At 42.7% G+C, this 14,398-nt stretch overlaps 1 protein-coding gene across 1 annotated transcript in view; it reads left to right on the top strand.

Annotated features, from left to right (window-relative positions):
- Pde11a (phosphodiesterase 11A) overlaps positions 1 to 14,398 on the top strand; it is a 223,371-nt gene that overhangs the window by 34,395 nt on the left and 174,578 nt on the right. Inside the window, exon 4 of the mRNA XM_032902539.1 lies at positions 9,978 to 10,110. Within this exon, the coding sequence (XP_032758430.1) occupies positions 9,978 to 10,110 (133 nt within the window). The remainder of the gene's footprint in view (positions 1 to 9,977; positions 10,111 to 14,398) is intronic.

Here is a 14,398-nt window from a genome sequence, read left to right as displayed (position 1 = left end):
CTGGGCCAAGCATATTCAAACCACCACAGTCTCATAATGCAAAACGCACTGATTACAAATTCAAACAGTCGCAACACTGTTTAAAAATTCAAAGTTCCTTTGGAGACTCAGGGTGATCTCTTAACTGTCTTTATAAAACCCGGGGCATAGCAGAATTTCAGTTAGTGTGCGACTTCCTTCACACAACCTCAGGCATACCGTTAACAGCTGCTGGATCTCACTATACCACATTTAATGTTGCTCATAGACGGACAGAGCTCTAGATGGCTCTGGGGTTCTCATTTCCACCCTCTTCAGTTGCCTGCTAAGAACATGGCTCACCAAGTCTGATAGCTACCTAGAATCCTGGTGCCCGAGGCTGAACTCTGAGACTCCTTGTTTTCAAAGCTACTTCTGTCCTTCCTAGATCAGAAAATGTCCTCAGTCTCTCCAGTGTCCTCTGATCTTTCACCTACAAAAGTCCTAAATGCCCAGATGCTCTGGGGGTATGGTTTGTCCACTGAAAATCCTTGTTTCTGACCTAGGCACACTGTTCAGGGAACTGTGTTCTTCCATGTATGTTTTCTCACATATCACTCTAGCTGTGTTAGTACGCCCTGTGGTACTAATGGTATATTTATCTATACCTCATTTTGATGTTAACTATGAGGAATAAACCAGAGGAAATGAAACATTAACGATGAAGTATATCTTCAAATTTCATATTGAAAGACTCAAGGAAACACATTTTTCAAACATCCTTCACATCCTAAATACATAAAATTAAAACCGTGAGATTTTGCTTTAAGTTTGCTTTAATTTCAATAGCTTTGAACATGAAGACTCGGTGAAAGATAAACTCATTGCTCCCTTTTATGGCAGATGGGTTCTTGTTCTAGTAAAACTGTCATGGAGGCGAATAAAGGCTCTAAAAAATGTTCCATGAACAAGGCACATAAAAAAAGTACTGAGCTCAAACATAATAAAGTAGACTACGTACATCCACTGCCCCTTGGATTGATTCTACATTGTAAATAATTATGGCAACTTGGAAGCCCTAAGAGTTTATGCGTTTGGTTCTTACTTTTATAGGCCTCTCATTTAATATGCTTCAGCTATTATTTTAACTAATTGAGCTCACTCCTCCTTCCTTGCTCTCTCTACACAGTCCTTAGACTTCTAATGGATACCTTTGATGTATGGAGTGGGCCACAGGTGTTCTCACAGAGGGATGTGGTGGGGCTACTTGAGGCCCCTCTTAGGATATAAGTTTTGCTGTGCCCTCTCATTGGCATTTTTGCTACCTAGGACATTTTCTCTCCAGCACCTCACCAAAAGTTAGAATGATGCTGAACTCAAAGCCAATAGTATATCTCCCTCGCACACCCCAGGAGCTCAGCTGAGCGCACTGCTTCACTGTGTGCACTAGTCAGGGTTCCTATTGCTGTGATGAGACGTCATGGCAAATTGTGGGGGAAAGGTCTTATTTGGCCCACACTTCCACATCACTGTTCATAATCAAAGGAAGTAAGGACAGGAACTCAAACATGGCAGGAACCAGGAGGCAGAAGGCGAAGTAGAAGCATGGAGGGGCGCTGCTTATTGGCTTGTTCCCCATGGCCTGCTCGGCCTCCTTTCTTACAGCACACAAGACCACCAACCCAGTGATGACACCACTCACAATGAGTTGGGCCATCCCCCATCAATCTGATCAAGAAAATGGGCCAGGCAGATATGGCTGGCAGAAGCAAGTAAGTAAATGGTGGAGAGGTGGGGAGAAAGAAAAGCCCAGTGGTTTATGCACGAAGAAGGGACTGAAGATACAAAGATGGTTACTATTCTTGATCCTTGGGAAATGATGAGTTACACACGTCTGACAATAGAGCCAAGCATAAACACAGGTGCCAGTGGGCCTATTCCTTCTTCCTTTGAGAAAGCTGACCACTGTGTGAGCCGCTGTGACTCCCAGAGCTGCATCCTCGCCCAGGAAGAAGAGCAGGACCTGCAGAGTGGAGACCCGCGGCTGACTCAACACGTCCTGCTCTGTTTACTTCTCGTCATCGGCCTGTTCGCTAATCTCTCTAGTTGGTTGTGGTGACAGCTCAACCATGGGACGATGAGTCTTTGTTGAGTTATAGTTTTTCTGTGCTGGATTTGTTTCCTTTGGAATCTTTGGGTTCAGTAAACATTCAGTCATCCTAGTTTTCAAACGATGTCATTGCCGATGAGGTACTGGCAGGCGGATGGAAGATACCCAGAGGCCCGCTCACCACCATAGCTGCGGGAGCCATTATGATGAGCAAGTCTGTAGTGGAGAGACGAGAGAGAAAGAGAACTGTCTCAAAACAAAGCAAAGCCTTCTCCCCAAAGCAAGCTTATTAACAAGCCAGGATAACTTTTACAAGGGTGGTTCTCAGCTATCATAAAGCTGAAACTCTTTAATATATATCCTCATGCTGTGATGACCCCACCCATAAAATTATTTTCATTGCAACTTCACAACTGTAATTTTACTACGGTTATAAATCATAATGTAAATATCTGTGTCTTCCGGTGGTCTTAAGCAACCCCATGAAAGGATCAGTTGACCCCTAAATGGGTCGAGACCCAGAGGTTGAGAACCACTGCTGTAGGGGCTTCTGTTAGTTAAAGCGTCATCCTCTACCCTCACAACGACAGAGATAACAGGCCATTTCTCTGTGCTAATTGCATGATCTTTTCCTTTCATAACTAAAAGCTTTGATGATAGCCTTCAAAGACAACTGAGCCAGTAGAGATTAAAGTGCCAGTCCTGGGGGCTTGAGACTCTCTCCTGCTGGGGTCCTAGCTTTCAGCTCCTCTGGTATTGACTTAGTTCCTTAATCTCCTAATTAAAGGACAATTTCAAATAATGTTACATAGCTGGTGGTGTCATGAAGGCGCCCCCAGGGATAACAGGCTTTTCTGAGAAGAAAAAGTAAGGAATGGAAGTTTGGTTTGTGGACCACAGTTCAGATTGACATCTAGTCGGTGAAGCAAAATGCCAAATGTTACCATGTTTAATCTGTAGATCCAAATCAATTGTTTTCTTTGGATGCGTAGAAGAAAAAATTACCTGTCCTGAATACTTCCCAATCCCACTGGCTAGTAGTCAAACTACCAAAAAATCAATTGGCAATCATTTTCATGACAGTGAGAAAATAGATGGCTACAACTTCTGCTCCCACATTATTGATCAATGTCTAGTTAATAGCCAGAGTCTTCATTCATGGTTATCAGTGTATCCAGGGGAGTGAGCACTTTCAGTTTCGAAGAACCTGATAGATTGTAGAATAGTAATAAAAAGTGTCTAGAAAGTACTTGACATATATGAGTATGTAATTATATATATATACATAAACTCTCAAGTATACACAAGCAACTCAAGACTCATGGGTATGATGCTAATGATACGCCAGGACAGTCATTTCTAAGGATATGATGCTTTTAATACAAGGTTCACCACATGGCACATTGTTTGGATTCTTCCATTGTAGCCTGCTCATTATTCCTGTCATGTAGTAACCACTATTTCCTGAGTCAACAGAGAAAAAACAAAAACAAGAGTAACCAAAGAAACAAACCACAGACTTCTAAAGCATTCCTTGTAGTATAACTTCATCTGTAATATTAAATTTTCCTTATGTTCAAAAAATAGCTAGAGTCGATGCCCCCTTTTCTCACCTTCCCTAATATTTTGTACTCCCTTCAAGTGGTTCTCAACTCCCGGGGTTGCATATTAGATATTTACATTACGATTCACAACAGTCACAAAAGTACAGTTAGGAAGTAGCAATGAAAATAATTTTATGGTTGGAGGGATCACATCAACATGATGGACTGTATTAAAGGGTCTGAGTGTTAGGAAGGCTGAGAACCATTGCATTAAAGCAACCATCATAGTCCATTGCTATTGTCTATGTGTTCCCTGAAGTTATGGTCTTGTTAGCTTCTGTCCATACCCTCTCTGTGTAGGTAGGGCTGGAGTTGGATCGATACCCTTTGCAGGTGGTGACTTCTAAGATTCTTTGCTGTGGTGTTAGACTACCTGACATAAACATCTTAAAGGAAAGAAAGATTTATAGTAGTTTATGGCTTATGAGGTGTTAATCCAGGGTGGCTAGCACCATTGTTTCTGAGCCGGTGGAGAGACTGACCAGCGTGATAGTGGGAGCTTGTGATGAGATGCTCACCTCATAGTGGACAATCATCTACTTCCTCAAGTTAGGCCTCATATCCTTTTATCACCTTTCAATAATACTATTATGCTGTGAGTCTATCAAGAGATGACTGTATTGATTAGGGCAGAGTCCTCAGGATCCAGTCACTTCTCAGAAGCCCATAAGCCAACAAACAAGGCCCCAACACATGAGTTTTTGGAGGAATATTTCATATTCAAAAGGACAGTTTTCCGTGTACCAACTCCTTAGGTCATCAAAAAAAAGGAACGCACCCTTTGTATGCACTCCATGCACAATTCAGACTTCTATTGCCTCTGTCTTAATACAGACCCAACCAATACTCATTCTTAAAAAGTAAAATCCTGAGAATTTCTAGTGAAAATATGTAAATAAACTCTGATATTGGCAACAGAAATATCAACATGGCACGGTCCAATGATTAACATCATTTTTGCATTTGTTTGTCTTCTGATGAATGCTGTTTTGAGAAGTAACTGTGGAGATAGTCTTAAGTTTCTTTGCACTGTTTTCTGTGTTTGAAACTTTAGCAAAACTAGATTTAAGATGTTGAAGTAACCTGTCCTAGGTTGTTTCCTTCTATCCTGCTTTATTTTGCTTGTATAGATTTCTCTCTAAAGCTAGTTTGGACTGTGCCAGCCCCAAGGCTTGTATCTACACTCCTGCCTTTCCTTTTAGAGGCAGCCATACTGCAGCCATATGTGATGTCTATAATAGGGCAATTCTCACCTCCACTGTCAATACGGTTGAATTTGTGAAGGCAATTTCAGTCTCACATTTAGAAGCAAGATACCACAGGAAACTGAACTGTAGGCCTTCACATGAGACCCACTTAAATAACTACATCTTCCTACATGTTTGATCTTTGTAAAGCAAGACGAATACGATTTACAGTTAGCATGGTAGTTTGATATGAATCCTGAGCTTAAAGAGGTCAATTTTCTATAGTTAAAATAAACCATGATAGTTGGTTTCTGTGAAGATCAGACATTAATTTTATTTATTTTACCCTTCCCAGACCATTATTACAAGGGTTGAGTTTTCTTTGTGCTATTTTTTTCTCTATGATGTCTTAAAAATGTTCTCACTGCACAAGGAAAATAGCATTATGATTTGAATTTTAAGAAGCCACAAACAAACTTTGAAAACTGTACAGGCTTGTTTGTGTGTTAACTTGACACAAGCTAGAGTCATCAGAGAGAAAGGAGCCTCCAATGAGGAAATGCCTCCATGAGTTCCAGCTGTAAGGCATTTTCTCAGTGGGGGAGGGTCCAGTCCATTGTAGGTGGAACCATGACTGGGTTGGTGGTCCTGAGTTCTATAAGAAAGCAGGCTGAGCAGGCCATGTGAGGCAAGACGATAAGCAGCACCCCTCATGGCCTCCATCAGCTCCTGCCGCAAGGATCTTGTCTTAGTCAATACAGAATACAAGATGTATTGTCAGTCAGTACAGAATTCAGGGGTCCTTAGGAGTCAGGACAAGTTTATCAGCAGGGCCTATATGAAAGAATTGACCCAGTAAGCCAAGGGTATCCCTTGAAAATCAGAACTAACTGGGGCCCTTTCATTTGTGATCAAATGTATTTACATTATAATGTATAAAGGAATACTGACTTATAGTGAGGATTCGCTGCAGATGTGATGCTTTTAAAAGATGTTTACCATGCTAAACTCTTGGTTTAAAATATTTACCTAAGTTTGAACTATAACTCTTAATTAATGCTACTATCCCCAGTTTATATATACTTTACAAATAAAATATTGGTAACTCACCTGAAACCAGAGTGGTGAAAGGGACATTCAAATGGAACAGATCTGTTTTCAAAACAAAGGTCTGAATTATATTGATTGTTGCGGTCTGGATGTCCATTTATTGAACCCATTTCTCCATGTGGGAATGTCTGTAGATGCTGCCTCTGGGATACGATTAAATGGTGTTGGTGAGCTCTCATCAGTGGGATCAGAATCCTTATAGAAACGGCCCTGGAGAGGTCTCCCACTCCTTCCACCAGGTGAAATACAACAACAAGGAACCAGATATCAAATCTGTAAAGGCTATGGTCCTGGTTTTGTTATTACACCTCACTCATGGTATTTTGTTACAGCAGCCTAGACCAAGACAATGATACAAAGTGACAAGTCAACTTTATTTCTCTCTGGACATCCAAGCTCCTAGACTTTAGTCCATGGACCATCAACTGGACAGACGCAGGGATGGTTGCCATCCCTTTGGGCACTTCAGGTCCTACCTCCTTTCTGAAGCTTTAGCTAGACTATACCACCCAGTCCCTGGGCCTCTTCAGCATTCACAGTTCATTCAACTGACTTGGTGACATAGCCATCTAGCTGCATGACACTTTTTTCATTTGAGACTTGCATTAGATATTTCAATTTATATGTTGTTTAAACGCCAGTGTGCTTGTATCTCCTTCTCTTCAGCGGCATGGTACAGACCTAAGAGCAGAGACCATAGCTTTTTCCCTACTGTTTCAACAGTGCCTGGCATGGAATCGAGGCTCCTATTTCTGCAGCTGTTGCTTGATGATGGGATTATTCCAATGCAGTATGCGGTCTGAACTGAGAAAATGCTAAAATGTCCTAGATTTAGAAGGAGGCTTTTGGGAGCCCTAGCTCAGTGATATTTTGTCATCTTTCCTCCTTTGGGAATTCTTTAAGTGGGGACCTGAGGCTCTAATGAGGAAAGCCAGTGTTTTTCCTTCTTTCCCTTCACAGCAGCTCGGAACAAAGTGTTTGCTACTTTCTGTACCTTCCTGCCTCTCTCTCTCTCTCTCTCTCTCTCTCTCTCTCTCTCTCTCTCTCTCTCTCTCCCTGTCCCTCCCTCCCTCCCTCTCCTTTCCTCCTCCTCCTCTTCCCTCCTCCTCCTCCTCTTCCTCCTCCTCCTCCTCTTCTTCTCTCTCTCTCTCTCTCTCTCTCTCTCTCTCTCTCTCTCTCTCTCTCTCATTCTCAGAGGTTAGTCCACGAGTCTTGGTTTTCTTCTGCTTATTAAACTCCAGAAAGGTAATGAAGAAACAGTCTTCTGCGAGTTAGGAGTGAAAACTAGGTAAATTCGGATCTCTTAGGGAATTAGAGAGCATCTCTGGGTGTGAGTTTCTCTGAGTTGGTACAGAAATGCATCCATCTTATAAAGATGCACACGGAGACAGCAAGTTAGTCAACAAAACATCCAGACTGGCCCTGTTCTACAGTGATAAATCTGATTTCTCTTCCTTCCTCCCCCCTCCCCTGTGTCCCTACCCTTTCACCTCCTTACTTCCCTTCAGTATCAGTTTCTCTACACAGCTCTCCCTGAGAAAATTCCAAGCATCTAAACTTCATGTCCCTGAAAATAATCGTACCTCTGGGTCAGCTTTGTGAGCCCAAAGACGGATTGAGGTTCTGGTCCTGAGTTTTTCCCGTGAGCAGTCTGTCCATGCTTCTAGAACACCTGTCATCTTTCTCACCTCCCCACTTCTCAGAACAAAAATAAAATATAATAAAATAAAGCATTGCTATGAGCCACGCCAGGTGATTTAGAAGCAAACCGTACATCACTGGTGTCTGGCCACCAAGCCCTTGACATAGGCTTGACATCTACAGGCCACCATGTGGAGCCTCTTCTTCGGTCTCTCTTAGCTAGGACTTCTTATTCACTACCTTGAAGCTTCCTAAAGTCACTGTTTGAATGGCCACTTCTTTTTTTTTTTCCGGAGCTGGGGACCGAACCCAGGGCCTTGTGCTTGCTAGGCAAGCGCTCTACCGCTGAGCTAAACCCCCAACCCCGAATGGCCACTTCTTTTCCATATTTGTAAATGGTTCTCTGTTGCCTATAGCTAAGGTCACAGCAACTCTTTCAAAAGTCTCAATTCTTGGACCCTGGCCTACTTCCTAGTCTTATCCCTCTCTTTGTGATCGATCACTCATTTTGCTGTGCTTATCTTAAATCCCCGATGTTTCCTCCACATCCCCCCAAACTTTTCTGTGAACTCATACCCATCTTGAAAGACACTTGTTGAATTGTCTAATCTCACTCCCTGTGCCTACTTCTCTTCCTCATCTCAGGCCTGTCCTTGACTTCTACTCAGGTCTTTCCAAGGTCAGCCTTCAGCCCTTTCATCCCATACTCTACAGCCCATAATAGGTCATTACTTCCAAAACTATTGGATCATGAAAACTTTTAGAATCATAGGGTATGGAGCTGGAGAGATGGCTTGGTTGGTAAAGTGTCTACCACGGCAACAAGAACCTGACCTCATATCTCTGGTGCTCATATTAAAATGGGGCCTGGCAGAGTCCATGCACAACTGTAGTGTTAAAGGAGGGAGATAGGTGGGTCTCTCAAAGTCACTCACTAGCAAGCCTAAGGAATTTGAGAGATGCTCAAAAAATAAAATGATCAGTTAAGGCACCTGACATCATCCTCTGGCACGCGCGCACGCGCGCACACACACACACACACACACACACACACACACACACACACACGAATGCACACAGGTACATGTACCCTCCATGTATCCATATACACAGAATAAATGTACTATAGAATAAAGTGTGCAGACATCACAGAATGCATTGCCAAGTCAATGCCTCTTTGAAAGCACATCAAGAATTCAGTCCACATGTTTTGTTTTGTTTTGTTTTGTTTTGTTTTTATAACTTTGGGGATGAGCCTGTTAGCTTAGATCCACATAACAGGTACATTACCACACGTCTTCCTCTCTGTTGCTTTCCTTAGAGCATAACATACAGCTTCATTCATCATAGATGTAGGGTAGCAAGGAGAAAACAGAGCGCTGACTTGGTGATCTGTGTTCGAAAACGAAGCAACCTTTCTTTGAAGTTCCCAGTCTTTGTATCTCTTTGATTTATGTACCACTTAAGACCTATAAACCCAAGCCTCTTATTCAAACTTCCATTCTCAGCTAGAGACCTGCAGAGAATAAGTTTGTGTATTCTTCGTGTTTTATATGCATTAAGAGATGAATAACATCGCAAATGTGTCCTGAGCTTAGCAGTCACAGATGTGGTGTAGAGCTGATGGTAGAGGATAATGTCTACCCCTCCTGCTCCTTCATGCATCTGGTGGTCTCCATGATGACTCCTGCAACAGCTCCTGCTCCTCTCAGTGTGCAGTAGACTACAAATGGGTACATACGGTATAATAACAACTACGTTCGAATGGGTACAAACAGTGTAATAGCAATGTCTACTCATGCTCTTAGTATTTCCTTATATAAAATGTAGCTTAAACTAAAAACACCAGTAGGGCTATGTTACCATTGGAAATATAGCTCAATGATAGACTGCTGGCTTAGCCTGCATAAGGCCTTGTGTTCCATTCTCAACCACAAAACATCTAACATTTATTTCCTAGCTTTCCTGCATTCTTGGTATCAAAGCATCTGGGTTGTTCAGCTGGGGGTCAAACAGAGAAACCCAGTGGCAATGTATGAAGCTGTGTTGTCCTGTTATGAGTTTCATCGTTGCCTTATTGTTCTGTGTTTTCATCTGTCTACCTTGAGACTTAAACACAGCCTAGAGTTGCTCTCTGGCCCATAGAGGATCTGTGTGTCTATCCATGGTCTGATTACTTTCCACTCTAGTGGGGAAGGAATTCCAAAGTGGCTCCTGATAATTATCTCCCTGCCATTCTATGACTAATACTGTTTATCTCTCCATAATGAGGACAAGTGATGTTGTTATTAATATAGCCTTACAGAGCTTACTTTCTAACAAACTTATTTTCTCCTCTTTCTTATTGCCTGCCTGGTGCTCCGACAGTTTCAAAGAAAGCGTGGAGAAGTCATCTTACTCCGACTGGCTGATAAATAACAGTATCGCTGAGCTGGTTGCTTCGACAGGCCTTCCTGTGAATGTCAGCGATGCCTACCAGGACCCACGCTTTGACGCTGAGGTAACAGCGTCACAATGTCACAATGTTGATGGCTTTTCTGGTTGAGGTGGAGAAGGGATGTCATGCAGAGCCACAGTAACCAAAATAATTGACACTGCTACACCCTCTGTGATCTGGTTCCCAGCATTGCCTGCTGTTGGCTGACTACTGTCTGGGTCTGCCCAGACTTGGGGTGAAATGATGATCCTTAGCCTGACACTCTTTCATAATGGGGCAGACTTGATATTAAACTGTGAGATAATAATAAAAATGCATACGTGACATGCTCGTTGGAGATCATAATAAAAGCACACATATAACATGCTCGTTGGCCAACAGAAGCTAGAATCACTATCATATGTTAAAAATTGCTCCCAATAAACAGGACAGCCCTGGCTGTCCTGGAACTCACTCTGTAGACCAGGCTGGCCTCAAACTCAGAGATGCTGCTGCGTCTGTCTCCCAAGTGCTGGGATTAAAGGCATATACCACCATGCTCCCAGCAGTATTTTTTAATTTTAATCTAATCGATTTATTTACATCTCCTGAACAGGGTCTTGTTACATAGCAATTATCCTGCCTCCACCCATGGAATGCTGGGAGGGCACACATGAACCAGCACAAGTTGTATTTCACAATGATCACCCTGGCTATTGAATAGAGGGCAAATTGCTAGTGAGAAGGACATTTAATATCTGATATGTTAAAAAAAAAAACCCCTAGGGGTTATTATAGCAGTTCATAGACACTGAGAGCTGATCCATGCTTAGATGTGTGAGGATGCAAACCTACTGTCTCTCAGACCCCACAGACCATCTTGTGTATAGCTCTTATGGGGACCTGGCGATGTCATGGGAGCAAGAATCTAAATCTGATAAATGACTCACCGATCGTCTTTGTGTATCTCTGGAGATGTTAAAGCCCCCAATTCCCCTTCACTTGGACCAATCCTTCCCCAGGCTCCATTCCCCAGGCTGTTTCTCTTCCTCCTGGATTCGGATTCCCATTCTGGAAACTCTTTGATGAACTCCCAGTCTAGGTTGGATACCATCATCTGTCCTAAGGGTGACCACCTTCTCTCTGCAATGTGAGACACTGTGTTTGAACTCCAGGAAAGCACATAGTCTCATGTGTCTCCACTTTGCTTGTGAGGAAGAGTAGCCCAGCCCCTGGGTTGTGTGGCTGCTGGAGTAAAGACGGCTCACAGGTGTCAGTATTGCATGCTGTAGCACTGTGCTTGGAGCAGAGAGTGGCGTGGTAAGATCTGTCTCTTGCTATGTCTCTCTTCCTTGATCTGAGAAAGAGCGAGTACTAAAGGAAATACTTCTGGGCATACAACATTATTAAGAAAAGCTCTCAGTATCCTGTGATTGCCACTAATAATAAATGAACAACCCAAGGACTTTGGTTATGCAGAGAATCATAATTGCTAGTTGTTACAAAGACAACATGTTTAATTGGCTGTGGGAGAGACAAGTGGTTCCTGACCTAGATCATATCATAAATTGGGTATGAATTGCTGCTGCTCTGCTCAGAGCTCTGGACCATGGGGAAGATCAAATTCTGGAGAAAAGGAAAAAAAACAAATTAAATCATTGCTTTTTTCCCCTGAGTTTCTAGGGTATCTATAAAATGTAAGAGAACATGTGTACACCTATATGTGCCCCCTCCCTTCCCCCAGATTAGATCATTACTTCTGAATGTTTGTATTGATTTTCCCTGGTCCCATCTCCTTATTCCCCACCCCCATGGGTAACCAATATCCAGAATTTGAATTTAGCATTGCTTTGCTGGCCTCTGTAGGTTCATCGCACACATTTAAAGCTCTACCAACTGTGTTTGGATATTGTATCTCTCCAAACTTTAAATTGACTAATATTGTGTGTGTTCACCTATGGCCTTTTGCACTCAGCATTACAGGGCTGATTCTGCCAAATATGAGCATTATATAAAAAAGTAAGTCTCATTTTGTTTATCCAAAAGGTTTTTTATTAGACCTTTAAGTTCAATGTTTTATTGATCTACCATTTGAATGGTAAATAAATGGGGGGGGGGAACCATCCCATCTGCCCTTTGCTGGTTCCTTTTAATTGATATGACCGATAAAATGAATGAAAAATAAATAAATAAAAAGAAAGACATGACTGCCCCTTGGTGTGTTGGAGGAGGAGGTTTATTATGAATATGAGGGAGAATACAGAAAGGGGCAGAGAGAGACATCTGGGCGAGTTCAGAGTGAACACAGCGGGACTGAGCCAAGCCATGTGAGGAGAGAAGGCAGGAAGAACAAGAGAGGAGCTGCCAAGCAAGGGGGTGGCCTGGGCCAAGAGAGCAAAATGGATAAACAATGATCCAAATGGCTGGATTATGTATGGAAGAGCCAGCTTGGAGAGAGGGGAGAGAGAGAGAGAGAGAGAGAGAGAGAGAGAGAGAGAGAGAGAGAGAGAGAGAGAGAGAACCCTGTACACATATGTACCTGGTATTGGGGGTCAGAAGGGGGTCTAGGATACCCTGGAACCAGAGTTATGGATGGTTGTGAGCTGTCGTGTGGGTCCTCTGCAAAAGCAACAAGTGCTCTCAACTGTCGAGCCATCCCCTCTGCCCTTCGCTGGTTGCTTTTAAACCACAGAACAAATGAAAAAGATAATAATGATGCCAAGATGACTGTTGATCCTTTTAATAAGAAATCATTCACTCCATCAAGCTTTGCCATAACGTCTAAGAGCAAGCTGGCTTTCCGATTTCTGTGCCATTCCCACCTTAGGAATGCTTCTGGGAGGCTAGAAACTCGGCCCAAGCATATACAGGAAGTCAAAGATCCTTCTTTTCCAACCTCAGTTTCGTAACTGTTCTTTTTCCTCTTGATACAAAGGATGGCTTTAAGGTGCTGCCAACCTCACTCCAGGTGCTGTCACCTGTTGAGGGGGCTGTAATCTCAACTGGCCATGCTGGCTATTCTCCTTGTAAGCCTCTTAAATAGTTAATGGAGTTTCCTCTGGTGGAGAACTAGCAGGGGAATCATGGTGATCATGCACCTTTTGTTTGCCTAGAGTCTTTGACTCTCACCAGGGACGCCTGTTGGTCTTGAAAACATATATGTGTTTAAGGCCAAATTTCTTAGGAAGCCATGACAGGATGCTATATAAAATAGTTATAAAGCTGAAGAAATGAGCTTTAAAATTTCCAGGTATGATCATTATAATTATTCTCATGTTTCAAGACTCTGATCCTTGAAAACACCTGAAAAAAATTATTACTATACATTGACTTTATTTAACTATTGTGGTATAAAAACACTCATGTAGATGGATTTTGTTTGAGAGCATGTTTTGTGTTACATATCTTCTCTTAGGGGATGTGGTGTCTACGTTTTCTTCTAAAGATGTTGAAAGGGATGCTGTGATGTATAGCTCTCCAGAGATGACCACTCAGACACAGTTTATAGCTAACTGAATGTCTTTATTCCAGCTGGCTGGGACTACACTCAAGTAATTATTGACCTAGCTGTAGCCTCAAATATCCAGAGCACAGGGTTTGGAGGGCAGAAACCATGTCCTGGCATTTTGTTCAGCAGCTTCACATGTGTGGGGTGGGGGAGGGGTGCACTTCTTAAAAGCAAGTTTAGCAGAAGGTAACACAAGCAGTTCGCTGGGGTGGGAGGTTGGGGGATTCAAACCAACAGGCAGTTTAGCAGACACACAGTTTAGCAGATAAATTAACTAGGACTTCCCAGTCTTGGGTTTCTAGAATAGAGTTAGGTAGATTTCCATGGGATTCTCCATTAAGATCAAATCCTAGTTAAACCTGAAATGGCCTCAGCAAGATGGAGGAAACCTGCCTTGTCTTCTTGCCCTGTCACAAAGCTACATGTGTTGATTTTCTGCTGCTGCATGGTGGATCACGATGACTCAGCAACTAAGAACTCTCACCCTCCATCATGAAGCTTCTGGTGATCAGAAGTCTGGGAATGACATCTCTGTGCTCTTTGCTCAGGATCTCACATGGCTGAAGTCAAGGTGTTAGCTAGAAGGCACTGGTCTTTGCAGACTGATCAGATTGCTGGCAAAATGGAGTTTCTTGCCTGGTACTGGTTATGTCCATGTGTTAGGAGACAGTTTCCTGAGTCCAGTCATCTCAGGAACAAAATCCACTTTGGTGGCAGGAACAAAACTGAGTTCATGTTCCCAGGCCCCAAAACCAACTCCTGTCCTGCTTCTTCAGATGTTCCATGTTTGTCTGTTAACAAGTAAGGGATGTAAAAGGAAAGCTGCTGTTATCCCATTATCTAAACTGAGGCACACAAGTCATG

This window comes from Rattus rattus, chromosome 5 (assembly GCF_011064425.1).
Source record: "Rattus rattus isolate New Zealand chromosome 5, Rrattus_CSIRO_v1, whole genome shotgun sequence".
NCBI lineage: Eukaryota > Metazoa > Chordata > Mammalia > Rodentia > Muridae > Rattus > Rattus rattus.
Note: the sequence above shows the minus strand (reverse complement) of the source record. Positions and strands in the feature narration are given on the sequence as shown.